The sequence below is a fragment of the Trachymyrmex cornetzi genome, unplaced genomic scaffold (assembly GCF_001594075.2).
Source record: "Trachymyrmex cornetzi isolate Tcor2-1 unplaced genomic scaffold, Tcor1.1 scaffold859, whole genome shotgun sequence".
In the NCBI taxonomy this organism is placed as follows: Eukaryota; Metazoa; Arthropoda; class Insecta; order Hymenoptera; family Formicidae; genus Trachymyrmex; species Trachymyrmex cornetzi.
In genome coordinates this window covers 29,150-48,661 of record NW_017300200.1, presented here as the reverse complement: position 1 = coordinate 48,661, position 19,512 = coordinate 29,150, and the positions used below count along the sequence as shown (strand labels likewise).

Here is a 19,512-nt window from a genome sequence, read left to right as displayed (position 1 = left end):
CAGTAGGTTATCGATGTTCCTCGGTCACACATAAACGCCCTTCGTACACAAGAGCGGATCATGCGCCCGCACAATGCACTCGTTGAAAGTTCAAGTAATTACATTAGCACGGTGATCTCCCGCGAGAGCCATTGCGCGATTGTGGATGAAATAGAAGGAAGTGACACGCGTGATCCTTCGTCTGCCGAATTGTCCACGAATGGGACATCGCGAATTGATCGACACGTACGTGTATTTCCGTTTCCTCGATTCGCGCTGACCTCTTTTGTAACGCCGTTACATGATAGGCGTGGCCAGTGCGAGAGTGCAATTTGTGCATCCGGAGGTAGTCCGAGAGAGTTGCGCAATTTCTCGTAACTATTAGAAGCGGAAAGTAATTCTAGGGCGTTGTGTAAACGTTTGCGAAATGTACCTGCGTGTACTAATACGTCACATTGATAGAAAAAGTCAAATGTAAAAATGTAGAAATATGAAAAACATCCGAAATTATAATAATAAAAAGATTAAATATAAATTTCCACATTCTACCAATGACAACTTAAAAAAGACACAATTTAATTAATAGGAAATTATAATATATACGCTGGAAAAAATTCTAGTTGAAAATAGAGATCAATAAGATTCTGATCATACCAATCACAATTTTAGTCATCATAATTAGATACGATTATCTCAACCAGAATTTAATAGATTTAACCAGAAAATTCTGATTCGTTCATTTTTAATCAGAAATTTTTCTCAGTGTAAAATTTATTATATAATTATAATTAAATAAAGGATAATAAGATTAATGAATGAATTAATGTCTATGAGAATATAGTATAATTTACAGAACTGCTGAGAAGATTATTTCATATTCAGAATTCATTTATAAATCATATCGTAAAGAGATTTGCAGAAATTGTATTTCTTTTGTCTCAATATGATTATAGAACTAGTTATCGAATGCATAAGATGCATTTGTTTTAATGCAAAAATAAGCTCTTATCTACCACGATTTGAAGTATAGTTTTACAACCTTCGGGAACGGTTGCCACCATCGCTCATCGATTTGAGCTTTCGCAAGTACAGCTGGGTACTTCGTTCCATTTTAAATTACAAATGGATGGTAAGAACGCGAGAGAAAAAGAATCTTCTCACAAAAAGGGCTTTAAGAATAATCCGCGCCACGTCGCAAATACGCTTTTGTGGAAAGTTTTGTGTTGTGTGCGCATGCAACAAGGGTGAGAGATGAAAAAAAGCCAAGCAGCAATAAAAACTCATACGACACACACACATACACACACTTCATACTTTTTCGTTAGATATAAATAAAGAAAGTAAAGGAAACCATGACATTATTATCAATTATATTCATATTTAATTTATGATTTAATTTATGTTTTAATTACTATTTGAAATGACTGTAATAAAATTTGAATGAAATGAAAATATGTAATTATTTCGAGAAACATTAAACTTTTTTGTTAATATTATATATATATATGTCTATTTTAGTTTAATACGTTACTTTCATCAAGAAATTGTTTTATATATATATAATACAATTTATAAAACGTTTATTCGTGTACATATACATACATATGTACATACATATACGTATATCATATATATCTTCTTTATATTGTCTCACAAAATCAATAGTTCCAGTTAAATCAATAATCACAATCGCGTTCCGCGGTCGATGTGCATTACCGTCTCGTATTTAATTAATATTAGAGTAGACGCGTAATTAGATTTAATATTTAACACGGTACGCCCACGATTCTTAAGCGCGGGATTAAGTATTAATCTCCACAGTGACTATTATCGATTACCGGAGTGAATTAAGAGACAATCTTTATTAATAATCTATGACATCTAGCTTTGTAGCTACCGCCAATACGTAGAATTATTCGGAACTGACGGGGATTCTACATTCTAGACATGCAGAATATCAACGCAAGACATCCAAGTAGGTTCTCGCACGTATAGCCATGCTTAACATGAATACGAACTGCGCTACAAAGGCATCGTCGAATGGCACTTGGATGTATCAAGTTGATAAGGTCAACGAGTGCTTGGATAACTCACTTCGGAAGACGTCAAGTAGCAGAGCCTCGAGTCGGTGCTCTCCAATGAAGCTTGTTGAACAATTCCGTATCTGCCATCTCGGTCGGACATGTAATCAGATCTGACGCTGTCCTGTCTGTCGAAAGTACCTCTGCAATATGCAACACATCCAACTGAATACCACGACACAAATGCCACAAAAGCGTACGAGATAAACGTCATTCAATTACAGACACACTCTCTTTCTCTTTCGCGATAGCTTTCAGTTAAAAAAGAATTTTTGAAAAGTATATTTCTTGATTCTTACAAAATTATTAAAAATTCGTAGCAAATTTTTCCTACATTTCCCATACTCTCTCGTGCATGTTTTACTTTCAGTACATATTTTACTTTCAGCTTATGCTTTATGAAATATTAAAAGTAGAGAGCTGTAATCTCCGACGTTTACACACAGGCAACTATTTTTTAATTATTTCATATATAGAGCGTGTTTCCCCATTTATATGATGAGATACAAATGCGATTGAGTTATATTAAACTGGATCGTATCTTACTGCGCGATCAGAGTGAAAAATTTTTGTTAACATTTGCAGTATATTGCAAAAATTATATTTCTAATGCTCCTATTGTGCTAATGTAAGGGATACTAATATTAAGATTAATAAAACCGTTTTTTACGACAATACAGAGACCAGTCGAGATATGCGATAAAAGCAGGAGGGAAGCGCAGAGCACAATGAAAGTATGGAAGACAATGCGAACAGTATATGGCAACAAAAGGTAGATGGTAGCGAATGAACATCAACTATAAGAACACTAAAGTACAAGTACGCATTGTGCCGAAAGACTCTTTTAACTTTTAACTACAGATATTTATATTTTTTTTTACTGTGTACTCACACATTTTTAGAAAAGCCATTGATAAATTAATTAATACTAGATGATTCTATATTTTTAAAATGCAATAAAAATCTGAATTATATGATAAATGTGATGTGAAAAATGTTACAGTTTAAAATTATGAACATGTTCAAAAATTATGAACATCTTAGATAACTATTAATGATTTCTTCTGTGGCGAAGCTAGTCTACGTGTCTTGCACCTTCGCCGACGATTATACATAATCGAAAAAAGTTTTCAAAAAATGACAAATAATCATAAAATTTACATAGATATATTTTACACCTGCGTTCATCGTACAATCACCAATCATGTTTGCACCATAAAATTCGCAATTTCTTCCGGACATCTTTCCCTACATTCTACTTGTAATAATAAATCTCTTGCGCGCATTATCCTTCTTTTAAATTACTTATAGCTAGAGGGAGAGTTGCTGCTCGGACGTACAACTAAAAGTAAAATCCGATCAAAGAATCTATCTTTAGAATCTCGTGTTGAGATTTTTTCGAGGATCCCGCACGAAGACCGTCGATTCAATAACTTGGGCCACGCGTGAGGGATTTGTCTCCCTCACCTTTGCTCGAGCGAGTCAGTCCGGTTGGACTTGTAACCGCTGTCGTTGAGACTGCCCTCGTGTCTCAGGGACGGTAGAGAATCCCAGGGTGATTCTCTTTTGTGTCCCGAATAGCCTGGATTTATCGAACTCGAAGCGCCGGAGCCGAAGGTCGAGCTACCCGACTGCCATCCGTCGGAATGCCGGAACCATTGTGCGCGCGCGGACTCCCCGATGCAGCTGGCGCATCTGCAAGTATCGTGCATCATGTAGATCATATGGTTATATACGGTACATCACGTAACTGTCGTATTTCGCGAAAAAAAACCCTTGTATTTGTATTTAGAAGCTCCGCTTCGACACAACGTAAATAGACACAAGTTCTTACAAGTTCGAGTAACATCTGTATACAATATCATTTGATAAATTGATACGAAAATAATTACGTAAAAGGATATTTGACTTGTACAATCGAGATTAATAGTGTAAAACGTTAACAAAGTACGAGATTTTTTTTCAGTATTGCGTTTCTTGTTTGTAACAATATTTGACATATATCCGCAGAACACAAACTGACAGTAGCATTACATTAATGTTATAATTTCCTACTCAATAATATAACTATATAATATGTGTTACTCATATTTATATTGTTGAGTGAGAAATTACAATATCAATGTAATGTTACTGTTTATCAAAGCCTTAAACGATCTAGCTGGATCTTAAATGTTTGTATGATTCTTGTGTGAATTTATATATTACGTATGTAGTCCTCAGAAACACGCGCCGAAATGATTTTTCGGTCTTGAAAACGCTAATTCCACTAAACTACCGCAGTAATATCACGAGTTAAATTGACTAGCAATTTAACAAATTTTTGAAATTATTCGCATCTTCGAAACGATCTTAATAATGTTGAATAACATATTAAAATCTGTAAATAATTAATTCTTATTGCGAAAAATATTACTCGCACGGAATGCAAGAGATCCGGGTTCGACTCCCGGCCGAGGTAATATTTTTCGCAATAAGAATTAATTATTTACAGATTTTAATATGTTATTCAACATTATTAAGATCGTTTCGAAGATGCGAATAAGTATCAAATATTTGTTAAATTGCTAGTTAATTTAACTCGTGATATTACTGGGGTAATTTAGTAGAGTTAGCGTTTTCAAGACCGAAAAATCATTTCGGCGCGCGTTTCTGGGGACTACATCCGTAGTATATAAATTCACACAAGAATCATACAAGCATTTAAGATCCAGCTAAACCGTTTAAAGTTTTGATTTCTATAGTTTGTGTTATCACATATACGGTCCTATAATATGTTATATTGTTACTGTTTGTGCTCTATGGGTAAGAAATTCCGAGCTCGAATAACAATTTATTTATGACTCTCCCTTCGTGCCTCTGCTAGTATCATAAATCGGTTGCTAAGATCAGTTAGAAACAGAATCTCATTTCATTTGTACAACGATCCACTAAACACAAAGTAACAGTAACATACACAAAATGTTATAATTTCCTAGTCAACAATAATTGCGTTCAGCAGAGAAAGCAGCTTGCAATTTGTAAAATTTTTTAATGCGAGTGATCTTGTCCTTAATTGGCTTAGGCCTGATTGCACTAACATTGAACTTTGACTTTAAGCGAGGCTTGGAACTCCCTTGGTCTCTCTCTCTTCCCCTCTTTCGACTTTAAAACAAAACAAAGTTTTCAGAGACAGTGTAGTCGAGCTTTATACATTTAAATCTAATGAGGAACTCATTAGAGATGCGTTCGAGGAGACGCTATTAGCGCTATTTGTGTCATTCCATCTTTGTTTAACGTTTAATAAACAACGAAGATAGAATGACAGAAGTAGCGCTAATAGCCTCTCCTCGAACGTACCATAGATCTAAATATATAATCAAGGACAAAAGGAATTAAGATCAATCATACTAAAGAATTTTACAACAATTGTAAAGCTGCTTTTCCCACTAAATGCAACATTGTAACTGTTATGTACAACGTGGGTTATATTACATTTATATTGTTGAGTGGAAAATTACAATATTAATGTAATGTCATCGTTACTTTATGTTTAGCGGGGAGTTCCGTCGAGCTTTCAAAAAAACATTAAAGTTATTGAGAGAATTTATTTCGGCAAAAAGTAAATGCTCTTCTTGCCGAACATCATTGCGTAAACAATATCCAAGTACAAGGGATTAAATGTGTTATCCGTGTTCTATGCACGGACGACGCGCAGTACCGTGCAGGTACGGGTGAGAAATCCGAACAGAGCACGTCGGTCTTCGTGTCGTCGTCCTCCTCGCCGAGCAGCTGGAACTTGACGTGCTTTTTGTTTCGCGACTGATCCCCGGATCCGTCATCCAGGATCCGATAGAACACCTTCTCCGGCAGTTTCGGCATCTTCGGCATCTTCTTTGACTCCCGCCGCCTCTCGAGCGATCTGTATTTGCGTTGCAGATTGTAGCTCATTGTTGCGACTTAACTTAACTCCTCCTGACGTCAAGCAACGTTCACGTCAAATCGGATATATTTACACCATGGATCAAGCTGACGGTGACGTCGATCAGCCCTGTAATTAATTCGATGTTTGCACTAGATAACGAAGGGATGATTATCGCCGGTGCGTCGAAATGATGATTGTTTGCCGTTCGTGGCGAACAACGGCGAAACAATTATTTCCTCTCGTTCCGTTTTTCAGGTCGGCCGACAATCACGCGCGGCACGACGAAATAATTATCGTTTTCAAAGCGCCGTTGTTTGCATATGGTCAAACGCACCAGCGCCGATGTAATTATTACTTTCGTTCTCGCGCGACTGACAGCCGCACTCTTCTCGGCGAGGCAATTATTCTCCTCGATTCTGTTTAGAAATTACATCCATCTGTCATTTTTCCACAGTGACAAAAATAAATGTCGAAAAATTGTCTCTTTCTATAATTAGAAATAACAACATCTTATCCCGCTTGATTCTCTCAAGTTTCAAACTTTTATTTAAAATCTCAGTGAGAGACACAGCGAGATAGATATCTTCCTTCCAAAAATATCAAAATGATTTGATTTCCGTGTGGTGTTCCTGCTGTCATCAATGATTCACGTAGATTTACTTCCCTTTGACATTTCGCACTTTCATTCATTACCACCCAAATGCAATTAGTTCATTAGCGGTTCGTCAGCGATGTTTCTTCGTGCACCTCATATTTATCAAAGATTCACGTGAACAACTGCACCCGGCGCATCACAACGCAACCGTTCCGACCACCACATTACATCTCGCACCAGCCTAGGACGACACGACGCGAGACGCGCGCAATTTCTTGTTGTAAAACCCCGTTCCCCGATCCGTCCGTCGAACGCGACTCGATGCACCGGAAGTCACTCGGCAGGGAAATCGCGCGCGGGCGAATCTCCAACCGCGCGCGCGTTTCTTTCTTTCGTCGGTGCTACCACGGAACACCCTTCTTCTTCGTTCTCACCGTCCAGCTGAAGCCCACTCGCGGGATTTCTATATTTATCACGGTACGGCTCGCCACTGACAGCCACCGTCGCTGACCCGTGATGCACAACGCGCCGGCAACCGGCGGGGATGATGATGCATGCATGCGCCGATATTGGCCGAGAGCGCTCTATCGAGAGGCGTACCTTCGATAGACCTCGATAGACACCACGCGACGCCCGTCGACGCGCGTCGCCTATCGATATCCCTCACGGCGCACGTGATATTCTTTTTTTTTCCCTGCGCCGCCCGCGGGATATCGATAGGCGATACCACATCCGGTGATATTATCCAGGTCGCCCTTAATGGACGAGCACGTCTCATTGACCACCACCAGCGGCCGCAGGGCGCAGCTCTTTTAAATGTCAAAGTCTCGCAACGGCGACTTTCGCGCCTTTTTCGATGCGCACCCTTTGGCAATCGAAGGGATGATGGCTATTATCGGGCCTATCGCGCGCGTCCGCTTTAATTAATGTGATCTTGTACTACTTGTACTACTGTACGAGAAATATTTCAATGGGACAGGCGAAATGTGTCAATGAATCGATTAATTCAGATTATACAAAGTTCCAGTAAATGCTCGAAAGATAATTTCGATCTCGTGAGAATAATTGAAAAGTAATTAGAAGTAGAGAATCGTTTGGATTTCTACATAAAGTAACATCAAAGTGATTATAAAATCATACCTAACGCACCGCTTTTAATGAACCCATAATTACAGAGAAAATATTTTTACTGAATAATCAATGAGAAAAATAAGATTTCGCATATTTCATATTATTTTACGTAAATCGAACATACGTTTCTTCATTGATGTAGAATTTATACGACAAGGATTATACATAATTTTTACACGTAATGCTAAAGTAAGTATAATAAAGATTTTTTCTTCTTCTATAATATAATTTTTACACGTAAAATACTTTAAACGTGAGAAATCTTATTCTCTTATTCAACTAGACAATTATATTTGCATAAAAAGATGTGTGATTTATTCTTTCTGTACCATCCAGTTAAGTTCAGTTTTTGTTCAGACGAATGAAAGCGCGATGAATTAAGCGGAAGCATGAAATCCTTTATAGTGCAAATGCTGATCTTAACATGGATTTGAGCGGTAATTTACCTAGAATTGTAGTCGCTGAGATAGCCGCGATCCCGATCGGGGTCTCGCTCTCTCTTCTCTCTCACCATCTCGTTGCGATCACTGTAATAGCCATCTCGGTCCTTGCTGTTCTGTCTTTCGTTGCAGTAGCGGTACGACAGCGGCAGGGTCGACGACTTGTTGGAATTGGAACCTGTAATCATGATAATTGGTTACGAACGAAGGATACGATACTCGTGTATTTTTTCAATTCTCAGCATGCGATCAACTTACGTCTTCGTGAAGCGTGAGGCGTGCGCTGAACATTCAACGGTATGTTTTCCGCAAATTCTGAAAAACGTAAAGACTCTCGTTTTAATTATATACATGGTGTGACAATATTTTACAATTAATTATTTCGATAGTTTCATCTTAATAAAAGCTGGAAAGGTTAAAGTTAAAGTGTAATTAATTCGTTCGCTTGAAAAGAACACGGGTCGGTAGGATACACAAAAAGACTATGTTTCTTGATCACTAGAATAGCACATAATTATCCTCCTGAAATTTAATTTCTTAAATGCCATGTGTTATATAGAGTCATTAAAAAGAAATCCTACGAAATCTTCTGCTGAAAACGTTTGTTCTTTATTCTCTTACAATGCAAGTAATTTTACGACGGAATGCACTTCTTAAACAAAATTCCACATCAAAGCGATCACTTTAAATGATTGATAATTATTTAAAAAATAGTTTTTAAAAGAAATAGAGAAAAATCAATTTTTATAATAAAAAATGCATTCTTTTATTACAAATATTAATTAAACTTTTAGTTTTCATTATGAATATTAATTAAGCTGCGTTCTAAGCCAGAATTCGTGACTGATAAAAAATTACTGAACATTTGACTTTCTCTGTCAAAGATAAAAACAAGTTCTCACCCAAGTTCTCCATGCTCTGCGTGAGTAGAGCCTCAAACGTGCGCAGGCTATAGCTCTCTGCGTCCATGCCCTTGGCGAGAGTGTTCCTGAGATGCATTTCGTATTCAAGGAGCAGCCGGCTGGTCGGGCTGCCCGGCGTCGACACCGACTGCATACTCTGCTGATATGTCTGGCCGCCGTTGCAGCGGCGGGAGTTGCAGTGGTTTGGCTGCTCCATGTCGGAGTTGCCGTTCGACGAACTCGGTGTGGTGGCATAGCACTGGTTGTCGAAGATGACATTATCCGAAGGCGGCGACATGTCACCTGTGCACCGATTACGTTCCGAATCTAAGTACGTCCTGCCTCTGCCGCCTGCGGGCAGAGAGGTGCAACCGAGAGTGCAGGATGTACGACGGACGTGATGAGACGTGCGGCGCTGATCAATGGGCGAGACGTGTCAAGTTAATCGGGAACGGCGAACGCGTAACCCGGGAAGCGGTCGGTTCAAGAATGAACCATGAAGCCGACGTGGAGATGACAGGACAACCACGTTGTCTCCTAGTGCGCATGTTATGTAAGGTCAGGAGCAACAAAATGTTAGGGGGTGCCTCAAGAAGTGGTGGGTGACCCCGTGACTTTCATTAGAGTGCAGCCGGCTGGCTGCCGCATTGTGCGTTTTGTGCGCATGTTAAGTTATACCGAGGGTGTAACTAAAGGTTATAGGGACTGATGGACGTCATAGGATCAGTCGCCGATTAGTTGTAGGGACTTCCTATAGCGTTACGCATTCGCCAGTATTATGGGGTCAAGCAAGAGAAGAGACCACGTGCCAAGATCGATCACGTAATTGACGATGTGAACTTTGTCACCTTTTTACTTTTTGCCATTTTAAATCACGCCCGATTAAATCTTGTCATTTTACGATAAATAACAATTATATTATAATCTTTCAAAAAGTTATACGGGACATTTCGTATTTTTAGGAAAAAGTTACGTGATCGATCCTTCTTCAATTGCTTTTAAACATTTTCCTTGTTGAGAACTTTATCCGAGATTCCGTGATAATTTATTTTATAAGTAATTATTCTTTAAATTTTTTAAAAATTTTAATATTAATTCGAATAATTTTGTAGAATTGTTAATTAATTATCTCAACAATGATAACGTTACTCCACTTAAAAAATTTAACATATTTTAAATAACAAATTACAGCGTGTAAAACTGATATTTAAACATTAATCACATTTCATGAAACTAACAAAATATTTAAACATTAATATAACACACACATTCGTTGAGTCATTAAATCCAAATAGTTAAATATTATTATATCGTAGACATTTATCAATTGCAAATGTACAATGAAAATTTTAAATGCCAGGGCGACATTAAAACGATTAAAAATTATCTAAAAAGATCACGAGAAGAAATTAGCAGAAAATCAGCAATACGTGGCAAGAAGAAATCGTACCGGAGTATTGCCGACTCATGTCATGGGCGCTCCTGGAACTCTGGAACTTGTTGTTGTAAGGCGCGCGATACGGATGCGCATAATTCTCGTTGTCAATCTCCTGCATCATGTACTTCTGATTGTTATTGCTCGGATGGTAGTGATAACTGTGGTGGCTGTGACGTTTCCTCGTCATCTCCGGCGACGTCACCGGGCTGTCGATACTCGGCATCGGCTTTAGCATACGTTTCAGGGTATTCGAATCCAAGCTGATGCCGCCGTTCTGTGCATTCTCGATTCGCATGTCGTCGGTGCTCTTGCTCTTCGATCTATGACCGTGATTGTTGTTGACAATATTGAAGAGATTGCCGTTCTGCATCTCCAGCTCAGTGTAATCGGCCGACTTGGTGTGATGGAGCTGCTCCTTGCGCAACGACTTAATTTGCAAAGTGCCGCCGGCCTGGGTGCCTTCTGACTTTAGCATTTCGATGCCATTCTGCTGCGTGGACGTGTCCTGACTTTGTTTCTGTTTCTTTGGCGATATCGTAGATTTTTCGTCTGGGCTGTCGATCTGTGGAATAGGCAAATTAATAAGCTCAAAATAGTGTTTCTTGATTTCGATATAATGGACATGATTTATAGTTGAAGTTTTTTCATGAAATATTTAATAATAATAAATAATAATAATAATAAATAGTAATAATAATAACTTTATTTAACCTTCAGTGCCATTTTTATTATGGCATACCTGAAATTCCTTTTGCTTTCCTATGCTATAACCTTTTTATTAATAAAAATATATATACGAAAATTATAACAGTTATTATGTTACTGTGTTAAACATTTTCTGTTAAATTAACATTCTGCTCGAAATACCGTCAAATAATATTTCATTATTAAAAAGGTAATAAAAAATAAATACAATTCTTTTGAAAAAATTTAATATTTTAATTGTTTTAACATCACTGAATTAAAATATTAAATTATTTAATAAAAAGTGTACATAGAATTAAGGTAACTTTAGGTTTGTTTTCTGTAGCTGAACTAGTGTACACTTTTGGAACTTAAAGTGACATAGGGGTGTATGTTTGAAAGCGAGAAAGAAAGTTCTAGTGCAGTCTAGTACAGGAACAGAAAACAGATCAATTATTTTACGAAAACGAGAAAATAATATTAATTTGTTTACAAATTTCAAATTTATTAATTTTAAACGTAATGACTAATGAGGAGGATGCATATGCTGAGATTGACGCTTGCCTGCGATCCTACTGTGACCGTTCCGATTCCAATGTTGGCAGTCTTCGGAGTCGTCTGACATGTCTCGTTCTGTTTCTCCTTCTGCTTGGCTGAGTCGCCGGCCTTTGGTGTTTTCCCTGGTGTCGCACTAGTATTATTAACGTTGTCATAGAGAGACGCGCTGGATGTGGCCGCTGTTATCTTGTCTCGTCCCGGCGTCATATCCATTTCCGTGGATCGCCCTATGGTCCGTGGAAGTGTAGACGGCCCTAAAATAGCATGGCCAAATTATAAATTATAATATAATTAATAAAATCATGTCTATTAATTTATGTTGCTATTATTTATTTGCCACAACAAAATTTTTCAAAAATATTAAGGTGTTCTATCTATCAAAATCATATACACTGTAAAACAAGTATATAAAATTACATAAATATGTGCAAAAATTACGCAATTTATAGGGAAAATATATAAAAGTGCGTTATTACAAAAAATAAAACTTTTACATTTAATTTTATTATAATATAAATATAACTTTATATGAAATAGAAAATTGCACAAAAATAATAACATATTTTATAGTTTTTAAAATGTGTAAATTTGTATAATATTGTATAATATGATGTTAATGTCATATATATTATATTTGCATTTTACGTTTAAATATATCGATAATATAGTTTAAGAAAAATTGTACGTAATTTGTTTACAAATTATTATGTAAATATTTTTATAAACTTCAATTGTAATAAATTTATTTTTGAAAATTGTTTAATTACTATAGAAAAGAATAATTTAATTTGTACATAAGTTGTAACTTTACTTTCATATGTAAAGTACACATACACATCTTTAATAGTGGATCCTAAAATTATTCAATATAATCGTTGTAATTTTACATAAAAATTTTTTACAGTATATACATTATAATGAAAGAAAAAAAAAATGTTTTATAATTATTTCATTCCAAACGATATAGAAATGGATATAAGGAAACGTAATATAAATATATAAATTATATAAATATAAAAAAATATTTCATAATCGCACGTACCGCATGGACTTCGGTATCTGGTATCTTGGCTGCGCAGTCGGGCATATTGTTCCGGCGTCATACAGGTACACTGAGGTTCCCTGGATCGGCTCGGTGAGGCCGGTGTCGACAGCGGCTTTCGGCGTGTTTTGATCTTCTGCTTGTTCGGTGGCTCGAGCTTCAACGAGTAAGAAGAGGACGCTTTCCTTGAAATCTTGAACGATGGTGACTGTATGGAAAATTAACTAGTGACTGCAAATGACCTAAGAAGTCGAATGGGACTTGTATCGGACTTGTTGTGTGTCACCCCTACAGTATCGTCTCAACTTCCTTGCGCGCGACTCGGGAAGGAGAAAGGAAATAGGCGGAGAGACGCGCTGAGAGAGTGATAGCGAACAGGATTGTGGCGATGATGTATAATGTAACAAAATGCGTGTCTCAAGTGTAACATCACTAAACTTACGCAGCATTCTCTGAATTGCTTTGCGTCTATGGGAGACGTAAAGTTCAGCCCCCACGTGTCATTTGTCACTGTATCCTTCCAGTAGACAAAGCACTCCGATGCTTGGCCGATACGCGTACCTTAAACACAATTACGTCATATTAATTATTGCAAGATTTATTCGTATTAAACTCCACAACTCTTGCCACCTTCAATTGTCGCGATATTATTCTGAAAGTAAAGTCAGTTTGCGAAGATAGATACATCTTTGCAATTATTTTTTTACGTTGTTTGTTCTTCCTTCTATAAAGAATCGAGATTTAATTAGAGTATCTTAAAATACATGTTGTAATTATGGCTCACCTGGCTGGACCAACCGCACGTCTAGAATCTTATCGACCTGGCTATTGTACGCGGTGATATGGAAGACGCATTCCGGCGAGTCTTGGATGCAGGTGATGTTCACCGGGACCAAATCCTCGGACACCTGCTGCCATTTGCTCCCACCCCCGCTCGAGTTTACATGGAACACTTCGGCCCAAAGCCTAAAAACTCTCGTCATTACATCGTGTATTACGCCAACGTAATTTTTCAAACATCGATACACTTAAGGAAAGTTCTAAGGAAAGAAAATAGTAGAGCAGGCGTGACACAAAAATGAGAAAAGAAACATGAGAATGGTCCATATAATCCAGAGTATTCGATTTTTCGCTATATATCTTCGTCGATAGTCGATACTACGTTGAAATTGCATAAAAATATTTCCGTATGACGTCGGTCGTTTTATTTTCAAACGGATAAAATAGAAATCATCACATGCGTCGGTGGAAAATCGCATATATATTACGTGCATGCTACATCTGCATTTACCGCGTAAACGTCGAGCTTTTTCTGCATTAAAATTACACGATCCGCAGATATTTATTTTTAATTCCGAAGAAACGATATCCATTGAATTTTGTACATCAAATCAGTGGACGAGAAGGTAATGATACCAAAAATACTAATAGTCATGCGAAGCGTACGTGTACGGGTGAAGTGTATAAAAGTAGATTATATTGTGTGTGTGTGTGTGTGCGCTCGCGCGCGCGCGTGCGTGTGTGTGCGTGCGTGTGAAAGTGTGCATTTGAGAAGTATAAAAACGAGAAATATAAAAATGTAAAAACAACATGGTCAGGGAAAAAGTATTCAAGGGATAATTTTTTTTCATCAAATGAAATCCAGGCTAGTAGCACAAGGCAAAAATAGCAGAAAAAGAACAGTTACTTCTGTTATCGAAACGTAAAGCGCGGTTTTCTTAGTGCGTATTATTTCTCAAAAGCCCGTTCAGGAATATAAAAGGGAATATATCGAGATTGCACCAATATTACTTAAAGTTAATCAAGCGTATCACGATCCGAATAAGAAAAACGAGCTATCGGCCGTGATGAATGGGCTATCAGCTCGAACAACCGGACAAAAAACAAAAGAGAAAAACAAAAGGAAGGTGAGGACCAAAGACGTAAGCACCGTCAAATAAGACAGCGAGAAGAAAGCACAACGAGAGAGATAAAATTGGAAAAAAAGGAATTTAATAAAGAAAATATGAGACAGTCTGGGTGACGTGAATAAAACGCGACGTCTGATGCGACGTTCAGCTGCAAAGGTATATAGCTTCTCACTGTGCTACGAAATAATATATCAAGTACGGATCTTTGTATACTGCATTTTTTAATAAACGCTTCAGAGTGCTTGTTAAAATAAAACCAATAATCATTAGGATAATAATGCACTGTTAAAAATGTCATAAAATTTAATGTACTTGTAAGTTACATAAATTAAATTCAATTTTGTGACACTAAATTAAATTTAATGTATCTGCAACTGAAAAGTATATTTGTGTATATGTACATGAAATTTAGAGTACTTTTCATAAAATTTCACGAAGTTTAGTGCATTTTTTATTAAATTTTATGTAGATTTGCATGAAATGTAATATAAGTTAAAACGTTAAATTTAAGTTACTTATAACTTTATTTTTATTGAAAATATTAAATATTTTTAATGTACCTGCTTGAAATTTACTTCCATTACATGTAACGGAAGTAAATTTATGTTTTTTAACAATGTGCGATAAAATATACTAATTGTATGTGAAAAATTCAAATTAAGCTCTCGTGAAACTATTTTCTAAACAAATAAAATTTTTCTTAATGCTACGTAATTAGGTTTCTCTATATCGACAGAAAAATAAATGTTTAATTGAAAATCTTAAAAAGAGACATCGGTACATTATATAAATGGAAACTCATTAATTTCAATCGTGTGAATGTCACGATCTTATCGCGTGACTTTTTAACTGCTTAAATTATCAGACAAATGTAACAATACAATAATAGCACTATCTTTTTTAATAATTTATATATTTAATAAATTATTATCTATGGAAAAAAATGTTATTCTCATCGCCCACATGTTTTATTCTCATGCAGTTAAGAAAAATATCAACAACAAAGCAAAAAAGATAGAAGGAGAGAAAAATAGAGAGAGAAGGAAGAAAAAAGAAAGAGGAGATAGAGACAGAAAGAGAGTCAGTATAATGCATACAGTCAAGGGGTGTATGGTAATCATTGAAGAGAAAGAGTGGTAACATGGTCGAATGGAGAGTGATTCAATGGTTGAATGGTATGGTATGCGCACCTCTTCCTGTCTCTTAAGCTTCCGCACCTGAGCAAGTGGCCAGTGTCCCCCCTGCGTCCTCCGCCGCCGCCCATCCCGCCTCTGGCACCGGCCTGCCATGGGCTGTCCTCGTAACGATACGTCTTTGATCTGATTAGGGGTGCGCAACTGCAGGAGAGCTTGTTGCCCATTCTAACTGCTCTTATTCCGGCTTAGATCCCGCCACCTGCCTGCCCCGCCGCCACCACCACCACCACCACCACCGCTCTGCCTGCGTCACCACCACCCTGTACTCGTGATGCCCGTTCGTGTTTCCGGCTCGACACGCCTTAGCACGTATCCGCCCGTCCTGTCCTCCCCGTTCCTCAAGATATCCGGCCTGATCCTTCTCGCTGCGTCTATATATTTTTCCCTTTCTCTATCTCTCACGATTTCACCCCCTTCGGTTCCTCTTTGACACACTTTCGCGGGGCTGGCTTGTACGGCTTGTCTCTGTCGACTTTTGGCACCGATTTCCACGACGCCGACCACGGTCGGCGGTTTGACGTTGCTTTTTTTTGCGCGGTTTGATCCTTGAATTGTGTATTATTGGGAAGCACTGTGTGTAATAGAGACAATCCCAGAGTTATCAGAGAGTGGAAGGAGGTATCTTTATTGTCACATCATTGCAGACATCGATAGTCATCAGCTTGTCCCTGGCATGATTGCTGCAAACAGACGCAAATCGATTAGCCGTGAGAAAAGCGCATTTCAAACAACACCATTAATTCGTAAACCATTTATTTTCGCATGCAAGAGAATTATTTGTCAATTATACTTTTGGAGTATTATTTTTTTTAGTTTTATACAGTATTTATTTATTTATGATATGCAATATGATATTTATATTTTAATAAAACTATTTTAATAAAATAAACACATACTCGATTTTATATTTTATTGTATTTATGGTATTATTTGCATCTTTCAAATCAATAATGTATATTGTATACATATATTGCTTTTCACACCTTTATTAAAAATAATGATTAGCTAAACTAAAAGCTAAATTGTAACATATTCATGAATGTAATAATTGGGTACAGCTCTTTGTTATTCTAATTATTAATTCATTTGCGACATACTTTATAGCTATAATTTAACCTATTATTGCATGTTTTATGACATAAAATAAGAGGTAATAAACAAGTTTTCAAACTAATATAAGATTATACTAATAGTAACATATTATGTGTTATAATTTCTAATTTCAAGTAGTATAACTGACGTTATAGTCAGACTGGCGACCACTTTCCTGTTTCTTACACATAATTCAATTTTTCACTAATTATTTACAAAAAAAAATGTAGCTTATTATTTAATAGTAATATTTATATATGCATATTTAAGATAACAAATAATTTAAAATCTTTGTAAATATTTAACTAATCGCATTTAAGTAGTAATATGTCTGACTTTGGTCAGACATAAACGTAAATTATTTATCAATTAAAAAATTATATCCATAAGAAATATTGTTTCCAAAGAAATAAATAGAATAGTAATTTCGAAAATTATTAGTTAAAATTATAAACTTTCTTTTAGCTCAATACATAAATAGGATGAGTTTTAAAACACGGCTGACCATACAGATGTCTTAATCACTTAGAAATCAGACTTCGCCAATTCAATTTACATAAGTTGCAAGTTCGTTCTCAACTTTATTAACATATTAGCAATATTGAATTTTTCAGTAAACTAATTTATAACACTATGAATATCTATCAGCTTCAGAGATACGTCGGGGATCAATTAAACTTTGGTAAACTAAACCCATCTCGGGCAAACTTCAGAAAGGATGCAAGCTACCACTCGCCATATCCATCCAGGCTAAAATTTCTCGATGTTAAATAACTTTAGCAGCGTTCGCTCGGCTAGTTTTTTTTCATTTCCTTGCATTTCATTCACGTTTCTTGCGACGTATACGTTCGCGACATGCCATCGATTATAGCGAGCACGAATTCATCGTAACGTTCGGCCGTAGTCGTCAACGTCAGAGGGGAGGTCAACAACGCGAGGCATTGTGCAGATGTGTCGCGGATAATAAAAGGGGTAGCGCCACCGGAGGGTTACTGAACCGCTCCTGTCGGCTACGCAATACATCATTTCTTCCGGGGATGCTCTCGACAATGCCGAAGTATCCTGGGCTCTCGCAACGCTCATCTCACAACATCCATCACGAAAGGATAGGAAATCCTCTGGATCCTCTGGATCCTCTGAAGCCGGATTAAAACATTTCTATTAGAGATATCAGTATAGTTGACAGTTATTTTCAACCGTATTCTACATAAGTACAAAAATGGCACGCGAATGATCATTCCAGTCGTTAAAGATACATCCAGCAATCGTTCATCGTTGTAATATTAATTTTCTTGATAATTTTAAATGCCAATAGTTTCTAATAATTGTTACGATGGCTTTTTAATTCTCTAAGTAATGAATTTATAAATGTTGCGAATTTGCAATATTCACTTTAAAATTTAATTCAGGATAAATTTGGGATAAATTCGAGATCTGTGCAAATTAGTTATACTTAAGAACAGACGATGGAAAATGTATGTAGTATTGAACATTGAAATATGGTACTTTTACCCGCCAATGGAAAGCGTACTCGATATATATTAATAGTGTAAATATCGATAGATTCTTCATTTATTGTAAGTCATTTTTTAACAAAAATAGTTTTTAAAAAATTGTTTTTTCTTTAATTACAAGATGATGATATCCTTAAAAGGTTAATAATGAACAATGTTCTATGAATAGTGGATGCTACTCCGTACAGTACAAAATAACTCCAAAGGACATCCTGAAGATATCCAAAAGACGTCTCGACATCCTAAGGATCGATGATCTCAAGATATCCTTCGGATAAAGTATGCTATGTAAAGACGGATTATCATATGTTAAATAAAATAGATTAGATAGATATAGTCCTTTTTCCATTAATTGGTCATCCACCTCTACAACCAACCAGACCCGATAAACTCGACACATTGTTTCCGCGCCTGGGGAGCCGAGCCGAAGGCGGAAAATTATTTTTAGACCGTCGGCTGTCGTTACCTAAGCTTTTTACATCATCGGGCCTCCGTCTGGGCAAAAGCGCGGATTCACGGGCGACGCGTGTATGCCGCTTAATTGGACGAGAGACCCGCGATTAGAGAGAGGATAAATGTCAAACGGTGCGTGCACCCATGACCACCGGGTTTCAAAGGATTAATTATGGGCGACGGAGACGGCGGAAAATCGCGGTTGTGTTTGCCGTCTGCAAAAATCACAACACTGCCGCCACTGCCACCGTCGTCGTTGTCGTCGTCGTGATAACCGACATGCATGAACGGATCCAGAACGGTATATCGGGACGTGTAGAGAGGAGATTGAGGAATTCTGAATCATCAGCGATTCGTCCGATAAACTACGATCGGCATGGGCGTAGTATCGAATGAAGGCACGGTCGTAGGAAACCTTAGTCAAGCCTGGGGGTCCCCTCGTCACTCGACACGAAAGTCGGAACACGAAAGGTAGGTACCGTCCACGTAGACGTGAGTGTGAAGGTAGAAAGAGGGAAAGAGAAAGAGAGCTCTCTAAACATTATATCGATTTCGGTGGCGATGCGGTTACACGTCGTCCGTGACTAAACATG

General features: G+C 37.2%; 1 protein-coding gene across 1 annotated transcript in view; it reads right to left on the bottom strand.

Annotated features, from left to right (window-relative positions):
* sif (guanine nucleotide exchange factor still life) overlaps positions 1–16,575 on the bottom strand; it is a 39,740-nt gene extending 23,165 nt beyond the window's left edge. Inside the window, 11 exon segments of the mRNA XM_018519960.1 lie at positions 2,074–2,203; positions 3,528–3,755; positions 8,137–8,308; positions 8,389–8,445; positions 9,033–9,383; positions 10,483–11,032; positions 11,719–11,966; positions 12,755–12,962; positions 13,197–13,315; positions 13,539–13,720; positions 15,855–16,575. Of these exon segments, the coding sequence (XP_018375462.1) occupies positions 2,074–2,203; positions 3,528–3,755; positions 8,137–8,308; positions 8,389–8,445; positions 9,033–9,383; positions 10,483–11,032; positions 11,719–11,966; positions 12,755–12,962; positions 13,197–13,315; positions 13,539–13,720; positions 15,855–16,024 (2,415 nt within the window). The 5' untranslated portion in view covers positions 16,025–16,575.
* Positions 16,576–19,512: the final 2,937 nt, after the last annotated feature.